General features: G+C 43.7%; 1 protein-coding gene across 1 annotated transcript in view; it reads left to right on the plus strand.

Moving 5' to 3' along the window:
- Positions 1–11,438: 11,438 nt before the first annotated feature.
- nr3c2 (nuclear receptor subfamily 3, group C, member 2) overlaps positions 11,439–21,597 on the plus strand; it is a 383,204-nt gene continuing 373,045 nt past the window's right edge. Inside the window, exons 1-2 of the mRNA XM_084318531.1 lie at positions 11,439–11,713; positions 14,857–16,629. Coding sequence (XP_084174657.1) covers positions 14,876–16,629 — 1,754 coding nt within the window. The 5' untranslated portion in view covers positions 11,439–11,713; positions 14,857–14,875. The remainder of the gene's footprint in view (positions 11,714–14,856; positions 16,630–21,597) is intronic.

A 21,597-nucleotide genomic window follows, 5' to 3' on the forward strand; every position in this document is an offset into this window, starting at 1 on the left:
CGAATTCCATACGTGGAAAACATCCAAGGGACCTCAGGGCGCTGAAGAGCGAGACGCTCAGCCAGTATTCATATAACTAGGGTTATAGGATAACCTTACGTTATATTATCATACTGGCAATCGCGTCTTGCTCTGCCTTCTGAGATAAAGGGCAGAGCGGACGTGTGGCCACTTCAAATGCACACCCTGAGGGCCCGTAAGCCCCTAACAGGGAGGAGGGGAGTCCCATCCACCCGCCCGTCCTAACGAAAGTGTGGAAAAAAGGGGAACCAGGCACCCCCGAACGCACAGCGCAAGCGGGACCACGTGTGACACAGCACTCCGTGGTCCACACCCACACACTCCCGCTAGCCCACCTGATGGCGGGATGCAGGAGAGGTCCCGGACCTCAGGACTGCCTGGGAGACAGAACCCCCAGTCATGTCCATGAGGTAAAACCTAACAAAAGGACTCGGGGAGGACCAGGAGGCCGCAGCACAGATGTCCTCCACCGAGCCCCCCCCCAACAGGGCCGCAGAGGCCGCCACACCACGAGTGGAGTGCGCCCTGATGCCCCTGGGGGGAACCTGTCCAGCCAACGTGTGGCAAAGGGCAATGCCCTCGCACAACCAATGTGACAGGCGCTGCTTGGACAGCGCCTTACCAGCGCAAGGGCCACTGTAACAAAAACAGTTGATCGGAAGCCCTGAGACCCCGCGTGCGACTAAGGTAAACCCTCAGTGCACGGACAGGACACGACAGGTGAAGGCTCGCCTCCAACCCACTAGCGTGAGGAGGAGGATGAAACGCCTGAATCACAATATCCCTGGAGCGAAAAGAGCTCCGGATATTCTTTGGCACGAAGACCGGATTAGGCCTCAGAATCGCACCGCTATAGACACGCGATTAACCGTGGCGGAAGAAGATATGTCCGCGGTCGTGCAGGCGGCTGAGACCAATGTCGCGGGGATATTAAACTTGGAGGACAGGCTACGTGATTGTGAGATGAAGGCGGCAGACCTGGAGGACCGTGGTAGGAGATGCAATGTGAGAATATATGGACTGCCTGATGAAACGGAGGATGACGACCCGATAAGGTACCTTGAGGAAATGGTCCCAAAATGGTTCCCAAAGCTGGCTCGACCTGAGATCGAAAGAGCGCATAGGATCTTTAGACCCGCTACCCAGTTGAAGGGCGGACGTGCAAACCCTTGCACATTCATTTTCTGCTGCCTGAGATTCCAGACGAGACAGCACATACTGAGAGAGGCCAGACAGAAACCTCCGGTTGTGAATGGCTGTACATTGAGATTCGCCGCTGACTTTCGATTACACAGCTAAACGGCGAAGAGCATTCGCAGGCGCTATGGATCTGGCACAAGAGCGAGCTGTGGAGGTGTTTCTGCTATTCCCAGCAACGCTAAAGGTGAAGACGGGACGGGGAGAGGTATCATGCAACCGGCTGTTCAAGTCACCATCCGAGGCGAAGGACTACATTCGAAGAAGCAGTACGGTCGCTCCGACGGGGGGGAGCGGACAGGCCGCGGTGGAGCATGCGCCGAGCAACGGGCAATGAGGGGCTGGAGCGGGTACCTGAGGCGGGTACCTGAGGCGGGCTTCACGCGTGGCCTGCTAACATGCTAGCTATCCAGGCTAGCGTCCCTATAGGAGCGGAGCTGATTCCACATGTGGGTGGCTAGCATACAAGCTAACCAAGCTACCGTCCTCACTGCACGTGTGCTTTTAGCACACCGGCTAGCTAGCCGGCCCAGCATTATGATAAACACGTTCGACCGCTGCTTCCTCAACCCTCAAGACGGTAATACCTGACTTCTCTATACGGTACTGTTTCAATCACGAACATGATTACGGACTAATTGAATGTAATTCAGACGCCCTATACTCTTATCAGTTTTTTCATTATTATTTATCTCTTGCCCTTTTTATCATCCAACACTTGAACTACCCAGTAAATGGCGCAAGGATTGTTACGTTTGTTTATTATCTTTATTCGGCTCTAACCGGGCGGGATGAAGATCACAATCTTCACTCAAACAGACTGAATATGCTTATGATCCGTCCATTCGAGGGGGTTGTTCCCCTTTGCAACGAACTGTATGCGGGTGGCAGGTCGAGGCTATCCTACCGCTGCGGACAATGTTGTGCATTTAACTCTCCTTCTTGTCATAACAGAATACAAGTCTGTCGCCGACGCTGCGCACCCTCAACGTGGACAGCACGGTAATGATCGGGGTTTGTTTCCACAATGGTGTTATTTCGACATGTGTTAAGAGTACGTCACTTTAATCAAGTTCAGTTCGGACGAACTATGTTTCATGTTCCTTTTTCGTATGCATAATGTTCTATGCACTGAATTCTATATAGACATAGATTGATACTCTCTGTTGAGAGACGGGGGAGTCCCCCTATTCCTAATTTGTTACAATATACAATTCTGGTTAGAATGGTAAAGTTACATAATGTGGTCCTGGTTGCTGTGACCCGGTCACAGTGCCAGGTGATGTTTGATCGACATCGGACAAGATATTTGAGAGGGGGGGGGGGGGGGGGGGGGACACACAGGTTTTTTAGTTTTTTTTCCCTTTTTGCTCGCTCTATTGTATGTCTGCTCTTGCCCAACAGGTCCTTAGCGTGGGGTTGTGTATATATTGTGGTGCTCTACTTCAGGGGAATCGCGTTCAATCATACTGCAACCTGGTTGGACTATGGCTAACTTAAACATCTTGATCTGGAATTCAGGGGGGCTTAATATTCTAATGTGTATGACGCACAGTTTTATACTGCACTCACTACAGAGATGCTGAAACTACCTGAGTACTCATTCATAGTGGGTGCTGATTTCAATGCCATGTGGGATCCATTGATTGATCAATCCGGAGATGCTTTAACCCACGATCAAAAGCAGGCGTCCGCGGCCCTACGTGGCTGGTCTTGACACAGGGGTTATGGATATGTGGCGGTTACTCAACCCAACCTCGCGAGACTACTCTTTCTTCTTCGCAAGACATAAAACTTTCTCCAGAATTGATTATGTCTTCTCCTCCCCTAGGCTATTCGATAGTTTTGACGTTGAATTGAAGCCCATTGCACTGTTAGACCACAAATACATCCTCCTTAAGGGTTCACTCAGCAAAATGACGTCTCGTGCCCCTAGATGGCGCTTTAACTCAACACTGCTGAAGAACGAGGAATTTAATCTACAATTTAAAGAGAAGCTCATTGGATTTGTGCAGTTTAATGCTGGTTCGGTACAGGACCCCAGAACTTTGTGGAATGCGGTCAAGGGGTTTATTAGGAGTAATACCACGCTATTTGCTTCCAATCTCCGCAAGGGGCGTCTCTCCAAGTTGGTGGAATTGGAGGAGCTGCATAAAACAATGATGTCTTCTATGCAGCGCAAATATTCTAACCGACTGGAGCTCCAAATTAAAGTGGTGAAAAAGGAGATAAACTCCATTTTAAGACAACAGTCTGAATTTCAAATGCACAGAACAAGACAACACTATTACTTTCATGGCTCTAGACCAAGTCACCTACTGGCTATGAGGATATGGGCCAGCGATCAATTTGCGGATATCCCTGCCATTAAGAACCAACAGGGGGAGATAACCACCAACCCCAACAAAATCAATGATACATTTCGCTCATTTTATTCCAACCTGTACGAGTCGGAAGTGGTCTTTGATCACGCCAAGCTGGAGGACTATCTTAGTCAAATTAACCTACCACAAATCTCAGAGGAGGACGCAAAGCGGTTAGCTGAACCTATCACACTAGATGAACTCAGGGAAGCAATTGCGGACATGCAGCGGGGCAAGGCTCCTAGTTGGGACGGCATTCCACCGGAACTCTATACTGCGTTTTGGGATATACTTGGTCCCTTATTACTTTCAATGATTTTACACTCAGTCGAGGAGGGCAATTTCTCCAGGGATGTCAATATGGTACTTATATCTGTTCTACTCAAGAAAGATAAGGACCCCACGGAATGTGGCAGCTATAGACCCTTAAGTCTCCTCGGAGCCGATCTCAAGCTATATGGTAAGGTGCTAGCCATCCGACTTCAAAAGCACATGACGTTTCTGGTTAACCCCGATCAGACTGGCTTTATAAGAGGCCGACTGGTCACGGATAATATCAGACGGTTACTACACGTGATTGACACCAGTAAGGATGTTGCAACCCCTACGGCCGTCATGTCCTTAGACGCGATGAAGGCCTTTGACAGACTGGAGTGGTCGTATTTATGGGCAGTACTAGGAAGGATGGGATTGGGCGAGGGTTTCATTCACATGATCAAAGTTCTCTACACAGGCCCGTCTGCCATGATCTTGACAGGGAAGCTTTGCTCACCACTATTCGCTGTTTCGCGCTCTTCTAGACAGGGTTGTCCTCTTAGCCCAGGACTCTTTGCTCTTTCACTCGAACCCCTAGCGCAGTACAAATAAGGCAATCACGGGTTATATCCCCTGTGTCAATTAAGGGCACACATCACCATATCAGCTTATACGCGGATGATGTACTCCTATTTATGCAGAACCCGGCCCTCTCTCTGCCCTACCTTCTCCAAGTAATAGATGACTTTGGCAGCCTATCTGGATTTAAGATCAACTGGCCAAAATCAGCCTTCCTTCCACTCAACGAGGCTGCGAAGGCAACCCTCCTTCCAGTAAATATTCTCATGGTAGATCACTTTAAATGCCTTGGGGTTGAAATATTCCCGACTGTTAACCAGACTGTAAAGTATAACTACTCCAGCTTGGGTGACAGGATTGCGAAGGATTTTGACAGGTGGTCCAAATTAAATAACTCATTACAGGCCCGCGCCTCAATAATTAAGATGAATGTCTTACCTAGAATTAATTTTATTAGCTCCATGCTTCCGTTGTCTCCTCCTGTTGGTTACTGGCAAAAACTGCACTCTGCTGCATATAAATTCGTCTGGAATAACAAACGCCCACGCTTAAAGAGAACCACTGCACAGAGGAGTAAATTGTACGGGGGTTTGGCATTTCCGGACTTCAAATATTATTTCCAAGCATACTCTCTATGACCTCTTATCACGTGGTTTGACGCTCAAGCGGCTGTTTCCTGGCGTCCATTGGAGGAGGAGATGGTGTCCCCACACAGATTTCAAGATATCGTGTATACCAACATCTCAATTAAACAATGCAAATTACGATTTGGCCCTCTGATCACACATGTGATCCAGATTTGGCGTGATACCCAGAGAACTCGCACTAACCGCCATAAATGGCACACGCACTCCCCACTGTTCAATAACAATTTGCTCCTTATTGGACAACGACCCATTAGATTCCCCAGATGGGAGGGGAAGGGTATCCATGTATTGAGGGATATTTTCAATGACTCTGGTATCCGGTCTTTTCAGGACCTATCCAACGAATTTGATCTCCCCTGTAGTTCCTTTTTCTTTTATTTACAAATGAGGGCAGCTCTAAAGGCTCACGGAGTCCCATGGGACGCTCCACCAGAACGACACTGGTTTCACAAATTCTTTTATGACAGAGAGACATCGAGAGGCTTCGTCTCTGACTTTTATCGGCACTTACTTACGGCCTCATATAAAGACCTACCCTTAGATACGATTTGGAGAAAGGATATCCCTGAGTTGGATATAGATTTTGATTGGGATGCGGTATGGGAAAATATTAGGCTATCATCACGCAACCCAGATCACCAACAGATCCATCTCAATTTTGTTCATAGGACTTATTTGACCCCCAGGCGATTGAACCTAATGGTGCCATTGGAACATATATGCATATGTATTGGGAATGCCCTCCTGTTGAGATCTTCTGGGAAAATGTCACCACTCAGTTATCAGAGATTTTCTCTCTAACCATACCGGCCTTGCCTTCTGTTTTGTTGTTAAATGATGTTTCTCAGTTGCCGACCTCTGTACAAGTAAAGAGGCTCATTTTGGCTGGTCTGACCGCTGCCAAGAAGCTGATTGCCTCACGCTGGATACAACCAGATAAGTTATGTCCGAAGGTATAGGTTCTCACCTATCTTGATGTTATTTATTTGGAGATTTCCACTGCACGTGTCATAGGTGTTAATGAGGCCAATATCGCGGTCTGGTGGGCTGTGGTGGAAAAATTTAAAGAACGCATATGACTCTGGAAATTGAGTACTGAATAAGGTATTATATTGATGTCTCACATTGGGGTCCTGGGGCGAGAGGGGGGGGGGGGGAGGGTGGAGGGGAGAACGAGCGAATATTCATGTATGTTGATGGTTATGGTGTTTTTTGTATTTTTGTTTTGTTTATTATTTTTCATTCAATATTGATCCTATGTATATTTTCTGACCCCCTTCTGATCTGGGTCTGGTGATCGTGGGCTCGGACTGGGGGGGGGGGGGGGGGCACGGTTCGGGGTCTCTGCGGGTCGAGGCACTAAAGAGGCGTGGTGCTTTGGCTCGCGGGGGGGCCGGGCTGTGGGTCCTCCGGGGTTGTGGCTTGCGGGTGTCGGGCCTGGTGGTGGAGGGGGTTCGGTAAGCCCCTTTTTTATAGTAAAGATTTTATTTTGTTATCCTTTTACTTTGTGACAACTTGTTTTGACTGGTTGTGTATCCAATATATAATAGGTCTAATTTATTGTCTAATCATTGTTGTGTTAGTTTGTGTTCTTGGATGTCTGTTATGTATTATTGTCATTATTGTGCTGTGTTGTTTCTTGTTTGAAAAATGAAAATAAAAAAGATTTGATAAAAAAAAAAGTTACTAGAAAAGTCCACCCGGACCAATATAATCGACGCACAGCCCAATACACAGTTTCAAAGGATGTGCAATACCGGCCGCATCCTACCAGGCAGCGGTATTGGACTTTTGCGATCTCAGACTCATTCCCTATGATAACACCAGGCTCCCTGGATGGATAATTAATGGAAATATCGAATAAAATAAATAACAATCAAAGAGAAGGGTACAGAGTAGGGGAGACACTAGAGCAGGGGTGGCCAACCAGTCAGAGACTAAGAGCCACAAAAAAATTACTGTGGTACCACAAAGAGCCACACCATATACCAGCGTTTCTCAACCTTTTTTTTCAGTCACGGCACCCTTCATGTGTTTATAGGTCTCACCCTCTGGCCTCTGAAGTTGCTAATGTCTTTTTTATTTGGGCCTCACAGGGTTAAAAGTACCCTGTGAGACCCACGGTTGCAAAATTACAAAATCACTTTTAGCCATTTAAAAAAATTATGTTTATTTAAAAAATGTTAAAGGGGAACTATTTTACTATTTCTTTCACTATTTGGGCACTTTTACACAATTCCTGTGAGTCTATGGAACACCTAGGTTTTTTTCAAAAAAATGCATTGTTTTGTATTTCTAATCAAGTACTAAAAACCGCATTTTTCTACCTCAAGATCTTAAGCCGTTTTGAGGCTGGGCTCCAACCACTGTGTGGCCTGGTGCCAACTGCCACATCAACTGCCACATTATTATGCAGCTGAGAAATCTCTGACATCACAGATATGCACATTTTCAGATGACTCAGTTCAGTGAGGGTGAATATTGTGAGAGGAGAATTGGAAGAATTCGCCAATATGAGAATTAGAGACATATATCCTATTAATATAAGTCCACATAGCTAAGAAACAATGGTAAACACTGAAAAAAGCCATTTATAAGATAGTTCCCCTTTAAGCACATGTATAGTCAATTGGTCCTGTTGTTCAGCCTTACAATGCTATTTGATAGTAAATGTGTTTATATGTCCCACCCTCTGGCCTCTGAAGTTGCTAATTTCTTTTTAATTTGGGCCTCACAGGGTTAACCTCTTAAGCCCGAGATATACAGTAAAAGTGTATATTTTCAGCATTATGTTTGTTTACCAATTATTTTAACTGTTATTAGTGAAATATAAGATTATAGAAATCTCAGGGCATTGAGTCGGAAACCGGCGCATATTGACAGGAGGAAGTGGCACAGCCAAAAGTGAGTGTAGTCTTTTGAAGGAAGAGACTCAGGGCTTTCAAATTTCGAAAAACTACCCTACCCAGCTCACACCAGCCCCTGTCAATCATCTGACTTCTGGATTTACTTTTTAATTTCTCTTATTTTTTGGGATTATCTCCCACAAACCTGAACGTTATTGCCATAAAACAGAACACAGTTAGTTTCTCTACCTTTCTGTGAACGTCTTGCAAAAAACGGTGTTGCAATATGATGAAGAATGGTGGAGAAATTTACATTATAAAAAAGATGGCAGAATTCAGTACTGTATCTACAAAACCTTCTGTTTAATCATCTTCCCTTTATTCATTTGCTTAGATTTTTCAGGTCTGGTCAATTTTAGCATGGTGTTATTTACAGTCAAAGATAATTTTTTTTTAAATAGAATTGATATTCTCCTTTGGTTCATTACAATTTACTCAAGCCTAGTAACAGACACACTATTTCTGACACTGATCCATATATGTCCCTAGATTCAGATACCAAGAACATGCAAATGGACCATTTAAAAAAAAATTGTAAATGTTTATTCTACGTCCTTATGGAATGAGTGACATAAAAAAAAAAAAAAAAGTAAAAAAAAAAAATTATTTTTTTTTATTTTTTTTTATGGATGGAAGAGCCGCACATTGACGGGCAAAGAGCCGCATGCGGCTCGCGAGCCGCGGGTTGGCCACCCCTGCACTAGAGAAAAACATCTTGTGTTGGGATTTGATCCAATGTCAACAAAGGTGCATGTAGTCTTAAAGGTGTGTGTGTGTGTGTGTTAACAATTTTACTATTATTAAATGAGGTTTTAGGTCCGATAAATATTCCAACAACAATGTCAACTTTGTCCATTTCTGTGTACTGTAAATAAGGCATGTTGTGCATTACAAGGGAAAAAGTAGCCTATTTCTGTAAGGTAGGACATGAGGTAGGCTAAAGAATGAAAGGTGTAATAATAGTAATAGTAGTAGAGATGGGTAGACTAGACCAGGGGTTCCCAAAGTGGGAGTCGCCAGATGATTTCAAAGCAGCGCAATAGTTAGATAACCTAGGTGGGGAACAACCAGGAGATCACTGCAACTCACACAAGTTGGAGAACTATCTCTCTCTCTCGCTCTCTTGCTCTCACACACACACAAAGGGAGCCGCATGTGATTGGTGGAGGCGGGACCCTTACAAAAAACTGTTCTTGCCAATCATTGACTTTGCATTTGATATATTGCAAATATATGCCATCACACACACTGGCATTTAAAGGGTTAGAATTATAAAATTAATATTTGGTGTTATGATCAGGGCTGAAGTTGAATAAAAGATTGTATTTTTTTCAATCTGACATTACAAAAAAACTGAAAATCCATTCAAATCAGTGTTGTTGCTAATCATACATATGCTAGCCTGTTTTTTTAACAATAATTTGTGATGCCATCACAAACACTGGCATTTAAAGGGTACAAATAAAAAAAATCCTGCACCAGAATGCAGGAAATGAAGTCTTTGTAACAAAAAATGTCCTGGTGGGGGACCCCCAGACCCCCTGCTTAAAAAGTGGCCTGACTGGGGCTATATTTTGCACTATATTTCCTGGCCTGAATGATTCCCCCAGTCCGGCCCTGGTTAAAAGCCTCCAATGCTTATTAGTGTGTGTGCGTTTGAACGTTTGCATGTTTCAACCATATATTTCCATTTATAATAAAAAAATTTAAAAAAATTATAATCTTTTTTTTTATTTTATTTTATCTCCTATAATAGTGGGGGTTGCGGCTCTCTGACACCGTTATTTGGGGGTTGCGGCCTGAAAAGTTTGGGAACCCCTGGACTAGACCACCAATAGGTTTGCATATCTGTACCATCCTATGTAAGTCTATGGTAATTAGACTGGTAGATGGGCAGCCTGTAGTGTATTCTACTGAGCACTGAGAAAGAATGGTACTCTGTTAATACCCTAGATTAGAATACTAATACTAATAATACTGCAACCCTTGAAGGATGTTAACCTGACCACTATCAAGGGAGCTTGATTGTCAGAGGAGGAACAGAAATATATCACCACCTAGTGGAGACTGCCTCCACAGTATCAGACAAAAACATGACTGTGACAAATCAAACAGAGCCATCAAACTTTAGAAACCGTCACGCCCAGTTCACCTCCCTCGGAGATCCCGCACTTTAAAACTGTTCGTCCGCTTATTCGAGGCCAAATACCTTTGAGTTGAACCAAAAAAGCAATGTTCTCCTTTGATTTCAGGGAGCAGAATGATTTTAGATTTAATTTCTAGGTTATTTCCAGGATTTGGTAGGGTCATTATTGGGATCCTTAGGTGCAGGCATCATTGATTGATTGATTGATTGATTGATTGATTGATTGATTGATTGATTGATTGAATTGATTGATTTATTGAAAACTTTATTAACAGATTGCAGAATGGGTACAATTAATACAGTAGGCTACAGGCAGCTCAATACACACAATTGTTAAGGGGATGCAGACCACAGAAAGACTTTTGTCTTGTTTACATCAGGGTCCCCCATTTTCAATTCATAAGGATATATGACATACATGACATACAGATAGACAGTACTGCTACATCTATACATTTATGACATACCAGATTTGCAAATACAGTACTGTTTGTGATACAAAAAGAGTCCAGAAAAGAGAGTATATACATTTGACATAAAAACTGTAGGCCTACATTGGAGGAGGTTGGGTAGGTGGGGTGGCCCGGGTGGGGGGGACTGTACATTGGAGGTGGTTGGGGGGGGGGGGGGGGGTAGGAGGAGTGGGTGGAGTGGGTGGGGAACACTGTACAACTGTACAAGCAAATCTGTACATTGGAATATTGACAAAACCATTTGGTAATTTACTGTACATTGGAGGGGGTTGGGTTAGGACATTTACATGTGCTCGTATGAACCTGGTTGTCAAATGAGCACATTTGTGACTGAAATGTCTCTGAATATCTAAATGCATTTGTAATGTTAATTCTGATCATTATGTGGGCAAATCAACGATTCACGTGGTAGTGGTCGGGAAGCTACCTCTTAAATTTGGGTACACTGTTTGTATGCTTGTGCCAATGAAGTCTAGATGAAAAACGTCCCTTTGTTGTTGCTGTCATATAATCAGAATAAACTTGGCAAGACATGAACAAACCAACTGCGTTTGGGAATAACATGCCCTATTTCCAGGCGATAGGCTGCCTACCTGATAAAGCTGGGAACGAGGTTACTGCCTACCTGCGCTCAGGAGTCTGCGACCAAGCGCTCGCCCCTCCCTCTCCCTCTCCCTCTCCCCCTTCAGAGTTTGTGTTGCACTCGTTGCGGTAGGAGGGTCCATGTGCACAGAATGACGTCGCTCTGACTGCAAGTCTGACCGACTCCTCCGTTGTTTTTATTAGTCTTCTATCTGACGGTTTAGAATTAGTAGACTGCAAAATGATGGCCATAATGTGAGATTATCTGCCACTGTCGTCCTGCCCGTCGTTGTCGCTCGGTCTGTCAAAGCAGCGCCTTGCCGTTTAGGATTACTGTAGTGACATACGCAGTAGACTTCTTCTGTGTTCAGCTGTCAAACTGAAACTAGTGGCTGTATTGGAAACAGTAGACAGAACACCTCTTCATTGTGGATATTTGCCGAGAAGAAATAACTATTGATTTGCTTTCATGTCTTTTTTCCTCCTCTGGATTATTGCTGCCCAGCAACACAGCCACCTGACAAGTCTGAATGTCGTAATTAAGGTAAGGACAGAGTGCCAAATGTTTGCTTGAAGGTTGTTAAAGCCTCTGACAACTGTCCTAAAAACAGTCAAATGTACACATCATATCAAACTTGAGTGTCATCCACCAACATTTCAATAATAATAATACAACCGTTAATAATAACTAAAAACCCAGCTCAAAACAGCTCATCTGGCTGCTCAAACAATTTCTCAGGATTGTGGGGGTGTGATCAGATCACGCTGGATTGACAGTTCCCTTTCAGCTCAAGTACCATTTTATTTTCCATCCAATCACTAAAACATTTAGCTGCGATGGAATAAACTTCCAAATCTATCAAATGGACCCTTGGTTATAAATCTTGACTAATCGGCTAACTAGCAAACTAGATTAATACATACATCTGTTTTTATTTAACTATACCTCTCTCGGGGTATGAAGCTAATCGTTTTAGCATTTCCCATTCACTTACATGATATGGTTAGCATTAGGTTTTTATGTGGGGGAAAAGCGGCAGGGGGTTGTAGAGAAAGGGGACTATATATGACTGTATCAACTACCCCATTAGGCATTAGTCTGCTGTTATTTTGACTAATCGGTTAACTAGTGTAGCAGAGTGGGGTAGACCACCATCTGTGTTTTTATTAGTAATAGTTTATCAATAGTAATAAACTATTATAATAGTGTATTGAACTATTACCTCTCGGACTAAGAATCTAACGTTAAGTGTTTTCCACCCACTTACATGAAAAGGTTAGCATTAGCTTTGCTATGCTACTCTTTTGAGCTACTTATCAACTCTGTAATTAATAGGCTACAGAGCTTTTGGTGGTGTACCTCGGTCTGCTAGTTAGCTTGACACAGTAACTTTCAAACCATGTCAGGGTCATTTTAATTATCAATCTAGCTAAAAGCAAAGAAAAGTGCAGTGCATTGTTTTCCCATTGGGGAGATGATTGGCAGTGTTGTGAAGTCAGCTTGTCAAGATAGCCCACATCAATCATCTTTCTCCTAAATATGATTGGTGCATGACATGCAGGACATGACGGGAATCTAATTAGTAATAAGATTCCTTGGTTAGCCACGCCCAACTGCAACCCAGTAACAAGGGAAGGGAGAGAGACTTATTTTAAAGAATTACATACCTGTGTCAAAGGCGATATTCTCATACCTTTTAGGTATTCACTATATATGCACATTAGATCCCAAATTACATAATTAAGAGCCAATCAGGAATTTACCTTGCCAGGTGGGCTTTAACAGCACACAATATATGTGATGATAGGGGGGGCAGCTTCCACCTAAAAGTAGGCTACATACTGTAAGTGTCATCAGCAATTGGACCCCAGGTGTATTTGCTGTGAGAGAAGACTTAACTTTCTAGCCGAGCAGGACCACTGAGAATTTGATTCATGTCTAGTCTGTAAACAATAACAATCATGCAATTTCAATGTGTGGTTAATTTTTAAGAAACAAGACATTTACATAATTATTCATTGTCACCTATCATGAACTGGGATATTGCCATTAAATGCCATTTGAAGATCACAGCTTAACATAACATGGAATAAACAATTAAACTTTTCTCCTTCTCCATGTGGTCATTACTTCTTCCCGTCATCCAAGGAGTGACCCGTGCGGAAGAGAGTCAGTCAGCTATTACTCTACTTATCCATGATAGCAATACAATCTTTTCATATTATTTATACTTTGCATACCCACCAAATGAGGATAAATATTCCAAGAAATCAGGCCCAGGATATGCGCTAATCATAATCAGAAGTAAAGTGAGTAATGTCCAGGTGCCATCTCTTTTGCATTTGTTGTTGGAGCCATAGGGTATAGATAAAATGTGTAAAAGTTAGAAATATGTTTAGCCCAGATACTTGGCTGATCTTGAACTGTGATAATTAGGACTTTAAAGAGCCTATATTGACATCTAATATAAAAGTCTAAATAGTCTAACATGCCTTAATACCCATTGCCGTATAATGCAGAGCCGACTTATTGGTTAAATGTTTGGCTTTTGCAAGTTGTGTGGTCTCTATAGACACTCAAACAACATTTCAAGTTATGTCGCAGCTCTGTTGTGACTGCAGGAGCAATAACTATTGAGTGACAGGACTTGAGCCAATCCGTGAATGGCCTGATGAAGTTGGTGGCGTTCTGTCCGTCTACTATCCAATGGAGACATACGAGAGGTGGAGATTTATACAAATAGCACAAAACTACGTCATGCAGAGATACACTTAACCCTTGCAAATCATGATCCTGAAGTTATCAGACTGTACATCATGCAGTGATAAGGGGAAGCCTTATCTGTGAGAGGAAATAAGACCCTGCTTTGAAGTTTTTGCAGACATGACTTGACATATTATCTATACTTATACACATTATCTATACTATAAAATGCAACCTCAACAGATTTATTTGAGCACAAATAAAGGTTTGAATGAATGAATCCATCAATCCATACAATATTATGTGTATTACCGTAATACCCTTAAAAATGACTGACTGTGCATAATGATTGTCAGTATCAGTATGAATATATCGATGCCACAGTATCTTATGTGCAACTAGAGCATGTTTGTTTGTCTGAACCCTCCATCCTCCATATGATACACCACGTCCTCTCTTTGCCCCAGTCCCCTGGGAAGGGCACATGGCCCTTTTGTGCCCATAGCTGCCTCTCCTTCTAATGCTACCTTAAAATGTAGGCCCACATTTTATGTAGAGTTCCACTAAATATGTATGTATACTTAAATATACTTTTTAGTCTAGTATTTGATTTGATTTGAAATCTTTATTTGAATATGTAAATAAAACAAAATAAAACAAAAACAAATAATACATCAATTATTAATTATTACAGCAATGAAATAAAAAAGAATTAAATAAAAAATAACAACTCAATTTACATGTTCGAAAAGGACTAGGAAGAAGCATACACTTATTTAATCCTACCCCCTTTCCACTACTCAAAATTAATGTAATTCCTTACTGATGATTAGGCTTAGTTCTTGTCTAAAAATGTTGGACTAAAAGGAAGTAGGAGGTTATAACTATATTTGTGTGAACATCATTTAAATCTCTAAATAACTAATTATTCAAACAATCAAACTCTCATCATACTTCTCTCTCCCTCTTGCGTTATTCACCAGGTAAATCAATGATCCAGCCATGGAGACCAAGAGATACCAAAGTTTCTTTGATGGAAGTGACACAGAGAACCGATGGTCTCAGGCCCCTAGCACTATGGAGTATTGCTGCAGCACAGAAGAGTCCAGTCTGAATAGCAGTGACATTCTGATGGACATAGTCAACGTCAGCTGCCCTGCTGGAAACACAGCAGCCGACTGCAAAGACAACTGCAACGCCAAGAAGCTGGAGCAGCCTGTGCTGCGTCTCGGCCAGAACCAGCCTTTCGTTCTCCCACTCTTCAACAACTCCCTACACGCTCGCAAACAGGAAATGGACTCCAAGGAGCTTTCCAAGACCGTAGCTGAGTCCATGGGCTTGTATATGAATGCTGCCAGGGAGGCAGACTTTGGCTTCGGCCAGCACGGTGGCAGTGCCAGCCCTGGGAAAATGTACCCAGTGTGTGGGCGTTCCATTGAAGAGAACCAGTGTGGTTCTATGAGGAGCCCCAAGTTGAAGACATCAGCGTTCCACCAGCCCAGCGCTGCTCCGGGAGAACGCTCTTCTGGCACCCCAGTCAGCTCAGGCTCTGCCCTGGCCTCGTCTCTCTCCGGCAGCCCCCAGACATCCAGCTCCATCTCTAGCCCTGGGGGCAGCAACAACTTGGTGTCGTCCACCACCAGTCCCACCACATGCTTCGGACCATCAGCCCGTTCGTCCATTAACAGTCCCGTCAACCAGACTCCCCCTGGCCCACCTCTGGCCCACGTCCAACGCAGGAATTCGGCCACGTGTAGCCCTGTGGAGTCCAGCACAGTGGGGTCGCCGCCTCTCACCAGCCCTCTCAACATCATGAGGTCCCCCATGTCCAGCCCCCAGAGCATGAGCAGTGTGAGGTCCCCGCCCTCATGCAGTGCTACATGTAACATTAGGTCATCTGTCTCCAGCCCAACGAGCGGCAACAGCAACACCATGAGACCCTCCATCTCCAGTCCCACCACCTCCAGCGGGTTTCCTGTGTCCAGTCCCGCCAGTGTACTGGGCATGGTGCAGAACGACACCAACAGTCCTGAGGCCACGGGTTCTACCAGAGACCAGGACTTCAAGAACTTTGAGTTCCCCAAGGTAGAGACAGTGGACGGGGAGGTGTTCAACGTGGGCTTGGACCAGATGGGGATGGTCAAGTACATTAAGAATGAGCCTGGAACCGACTTCAGGAGCATGTGTTTGGGCAGCTCCAAATGTACCATGAGCGGCACACCCTTTATCACACAGATAAAGAGTGAGCCAGACCAAGACGAGGGTTGCATGAATCGGCATCACTACGGCGAACAGCCGCCCTCTCTGGGTCTCTACCCCGCATCTGAGACCACCTATTTGTCCCTGAGGGATAACATTGATGAATACAGTCTTTCTGGGATCCTAGGCCCCCCGGTGTCCTCAATGAATGGTAACTATGAGCCCGATGTGTTCCCCAACAATGTCCTGTCCAAGGGGGTTAAGCAGGAGGCCAATGACGGCAGCTATTACCAAGAGAATATCAACATGCCCACATCCGCCATTGTTGGAGTTAATTCAGGTGGACACTCGTTCCATTACCAGATCGGAGCGCAAGGAACAATGTCTTTCTCGCGGCATGATGTGAGGGACCAGACCAACCATTTGTTGAATCTTATTTCGCCCGTAACAGCGTTAATGGAGTCGTGGAAGTCTCGGCCAGGCATGTCACAAGGGCCACTGTCGGCCAGAGGGGAGGGGTACCCAGGTCAGAGCTGCCTCGCAGACAGTATGTCAAGGTAAGGCAATGGAAGATCACCTGTGTGCGTTATGGGTGTTCCTAGTGACGGTACATCTCAGTTGGGCTGCCGGTGGAGAAACCAGTTCCTGTCAGATGTTATCTACATTTTGATTAATATTCCACATCCTTTCTCCAGAGGGATAGGTTTGTGTTTTCCTTATGTGTGTTGTGTCTGTGTATTTGTAGAAGGGTCTCTAGTTTACTGGATAGATGGAGGGCCAGTGTGTCTGACTCAGAGAGTCAGAGTCATCTTGCTCAGGAGACTTAGGGGCATTATTACAAAATAATAATAACAACAACAGCAGGGCTTGGGAAAGGCAATGGGAGGCTGGCTAGGGGAACAGGAACTGAGGGACACGGTCCATGTCATTGTTACAGTACATTAGCGACATGTGATTATAACATCATCCATACGAACTCTACTAGCATGCTACCCCGTGCTCTACTGTAACACAGAGAGGCAAAGTTTGCCTCTTATCAGCTACCAGTGTATGCACAACAACAACATTTATTGGTCTGTTATCAGGAGGTCCAGCAGAGACCTTGTGTAATGCAAATATCTGTTTTTATTGGCCCTGGGCCATTATAGGGCAGTATCATAAATTATGAATGATTGATCGCATGCTTTTTGTTGCCAAACTGATGAAATAAACTGTTGCCTTTCTGAGGGCGGAGGCCCAAACAAAAACAAACAGGCCTGGGGAAATAATCTAAAATAGCCTCCAATCTGGCAAAGTATTACTTTGACACAGTTGTTTCTCCAGTGTATTCTGGTGTCCTAGTTGCATACAAAGCCAAAAGGTTCTAAATAACCATCAGTGGGATGAATAACGGTAAATATTGCAGCCATAAACCAGACCATGAATAACAGAGGGACATTGTTGAAATGGAAGTATGCAAACCAGTTACATAACCTATCCCCATAGCAGTGCAATTTTCTGCAGTTTATTTATAGTAAATCAAAAGATATGGGGTTTGTATCAGGGGAGTTTGTGATCTCTTCTGGGTGTGATGTGATTTCTTTGTTTTAAGACACCGGCGATGGTCTGCTGCTGCTGATGGTCGGCTGCCATTGACACCATTATTTTATTCTTGGCACATTGTAAATTCACTCGGTATTGCATCACTTTTATTTTTACGAGCTCACTTGGTGCAAGACGCACTAAACAAACCCATAAATGACATCCCCCTCCTGAGTCCTGACTTACAAAACTTAGATAAGTGTCAGATGTTTACTTTAATACAGTATGGTTTTAGTTCTTGGCTGGAATGTTAATGCTTGTTGCTTCTCTATGGCTGATTTTCTCCTTGGTTTCCTCTTTGGAGACCACAAGATGTCTGTCGTTTTCAAAGAGGCATACCGAGCAGGTCCAGTTCATGAAGTGGAAACGATTCACCTCCTAAATAGTGGTGAATTCAATCTGACATGAATCAGTAACCGGGGCACGTGGGAAGTCTGCCATAGTCATGATATTTTCTATATCTATTTTGGCAAACATGTAACAAATGTGTAACTAGTGCCTGACTGCCTGTGTATCTGAGTAGACTGACTGTGCTGATGCATTCAGATTCACTGTGTTCCTTTATGTGTACTAGTGTGTATTAGTTTTCTGTCAAGCCTCATGCTTGTTCATGTCTTTACACAGTGACAGTGTATGTCCATCTTTGTTTAGAGGGGAGGTATGTATGTATGTGTGTGTGTGTGTGTGTGTGTGTGTGTGTGTGTGTGTGTGTGTGTGTGTGTGTGTGTGTGTGTGTGTGTGTGTGTGTGTGTGTGTGTGTGTGTGTGTGTGTGTGTGTGTGTGTGTGTGTGTGTGTGTGTGTGTGTGTGTGTGTGTGTGTGTGTGTGTGTGTGTGTGTGCGGTATAACGAGGCTTGTGGCAGCGAGGGGGATGATGCAGCCGTTACCTTGGAGTCGGCCCATATGGTGGGAACCAAAGTGATGTTGACGGGATCACTGCCACCCTGGTCCTAATGAGATCCAGCTTAGCCCTAATGTCACACACCATTACAGTCAGAGGTGGGCCGCATGGCAGCCAGCCAGCCACGCAAGCATATGCACTTACACACACACACACTTACACACACACACTTACACACACTTACACACACACACACACACACACACACACACACACACACACACACACACACACACACACACACACACACACACACACACACACACACACACACACACACACACACTTGTATCGCGAACCAAAGTACAATCCAACATTTCTCTGAGGATGGTGTCTACTTATAGTGTCCCATTACAGTGTCCCATTACTAGTGTGGTGTTGATGGACAACTAAATAACCCTATCTCGTCCTGCCTGTGTTGTCGTTGACATTGTCAGGGTTCGTAGTGGGGACATAACAAGATGCCAGAGTCTGGACCATAAGGTCTATTTGTAGTCAATCTGTGGTGCTGTTGGGTCTTTGGGCTGGCTACATAGTGCCGTTATTTTATAGGTGAAAAATGTTATGTTACCATTAAAAAGCACAACTTGAGAGCTCTTTGATCCACGGAAAGCCTTGGATGACAGAGTGTTAAATCCCAAGGCTCTCTCTCTCTCCTCTCACTTTGGTTGCTCATAACTGTTTTTAATAAAAAATGGCTACTCCACAGAGCAGTCTGCACTGGGTTGCACCAGCAATGCGCAAGTTCTCTTTATAAGTTCCGGTGTAAGGTTGACACTAGAGGCTTAGTAACTACTAGTTACTAAAATTGGATACACCACAATTACTTGGGGCATAACTAGGGGTGTAAATATTTGACCCCACAACGATTCGATTAGATTACGATTCTTCAGGCAACGATTCAATGCATCATGAAATCTCTTTATTTGACCACGATTCAATTCTATGCGCTGCGATTAATCTTCGATCAGTTCATTCCCCAAAAAATTTTGAATACACAAATGTGGCTGGGGGAACTGATTCACTCAGCATGAATGGACTATAGGTCAATAAGGGGTCTAAATATTTGACCCCACAACGATTAGATTAGATTACGATTCTCCAGGCAACAATTCAATATTCATTTGACTTCGATTCGATGCGATTCGACCTTAGGATCAATGCATTGTTACACCCCTAGGCATAACATAACTTGTTTGGATGTTAAGTTTTACTAAGATAATGCTCAAAGATAGAGCTCCATCATCATGGTTACCGTGCGCATTAGCTTGCTGGCTGGTATGAGTCTCTTGGCATAGCACATTGTAGTGCGCTAGATCCATATTGAAATATATCAATAAATTAGGTACTGGATTACTGTGTTGCAAAATTACATGTAATTAATGAAAAAAACGATGCTGTGTGGAAGAAAGAATGCTGTTTTACCATTAGTGAGTATAATTCTGTGAAATTGAATGATTTACACCTACTCTGACTAGGGCGTACATGGTATAAATCGTAACTAGTATAACTTTAGTTGTTAGTTACTAAGAGTTATGTTGTAACTTATCACCATGGTGTAACCACTTTTATTTTAGTAACACAGCTGGTGCAACAGGCTGCTGGATTACTTGGTGCAAAAGCGCTTTAACTCGTATTCACAAGAGAGAGAGAACGGAGAGAAAAAAGGGAATCTTTCAAGCCAGAATTATATTTCTTTCTGTGATGGTTTAGTTCAGACTCCAAACGCCTTAGAGAAAGCAGGTGGCCAGCAGTGTGCATTCTGCATGATTAGAGCTTTTGAGCACGGAGGATTGCCTGTTGTTGTTCCCTTTTCTAATACAACAACATGAAATAGATAAGATTAAGCTCATCTGTAAGTACTCCCTCTAAGAAGATCTAAAAGCAATATGTACACTATTGTTTTAAGTCCATTAGGGAAGAAATCCTATTTTTGTATACAGTTTTATACACACATTATACAAATGAAATGCCAACATAGCCACGGTTAATATAAAAATTATTATAAAATGACCTACATTAATGCGCTGGGATTATGTTCGCTCACTGCCCAAATCTCCAAATCTCTTTTTTCACCCCCTTTAGGGCATTTTGTGTTTTCTTTGCCATAGCAATTTTACACAGCGCCAAGTAGAATTCCTTTTGTTGCATGTGTGCCTCCCTCAACCTAACAAGTTCTCCATTTGACCAAAAAGAAAAAATGTTAAACTCAAATTCAATCATTCAACAATAAACAAGGTATATCTATATATTATACTCCTTGGCATTTCTGTTATTAGCTCACATTCCAAAATGTTTCTGCCCGTGGCAAGAAAACAGAACCTTCATTTAGGCTGACATTTTCATAGCTTTTTAGCTGGGAGCGGTGCGGCTATACATAGTACGACTGTATGACTGTCTGCGTCCCGAGGAAGCGCAAAGGCCTGAATATACTTCCCGTGTCCGCAGATGCGCGTTGGTACGCGTGATGTAATTTGCGTAATTTTCGTCAACGCTCTTGTCTGCACGGACGTCGGATCCTTGTCCGTGTGCAAGCCACATTTTTTAACCGCGCGGATAGCTCAGCTGTCATAACAAAAGCACTCGACGCGACGCTTCCGGACACCAAACACGCACTATAATCAGAGCCGCGTGTGCAGTGTGTCTGCAGCCGCGTGCGTGTACGTGTCAGTTTTCAAGTATGTTGGGGCCAGTGGCGGCTCGCCACTAGGGGCGCTCGGGCGCCGCCCCCCTCAGGAACTACCCTGGTTATATGAGAGAACAAGAAAAATAAGTTTTTAGTTTTTTGTTTTATAGCCCTATACATTTTTTTTTTTTTTTTTTTTTTTCAATGCACAATATAACGTTATTATCGCAATTAAAAAACACTCGTTTTCCAGAGCAGGAAGTGACATCACGTTTTTTTTTTTTTTCGTATTTCTCGGCCCGGGCTATACGCGATATCGCTCTGAGTGCGCGTCACAGTTTGATCGCTGTATCCGTCACAGCCAATCAGTGCATAACGCGTTGTGCGTTGAAATATGACTATTATGTTGGAATCCGGG

The sequence above is a fragment of the Notolepis coatsorum genome (genome assembly GCF_963971535.1).
Source record: "Notolepis coatsorum genome assembly, chromosome: 7".
In the NCBI taxonomy this organism is placed as follows: domain Eukaryota; kingdom Metazoa; phylum Chordata; class Actinopteri; order Aulopiformes; family Paralepididae; genus Notolepis; species Notolepis coatsorum.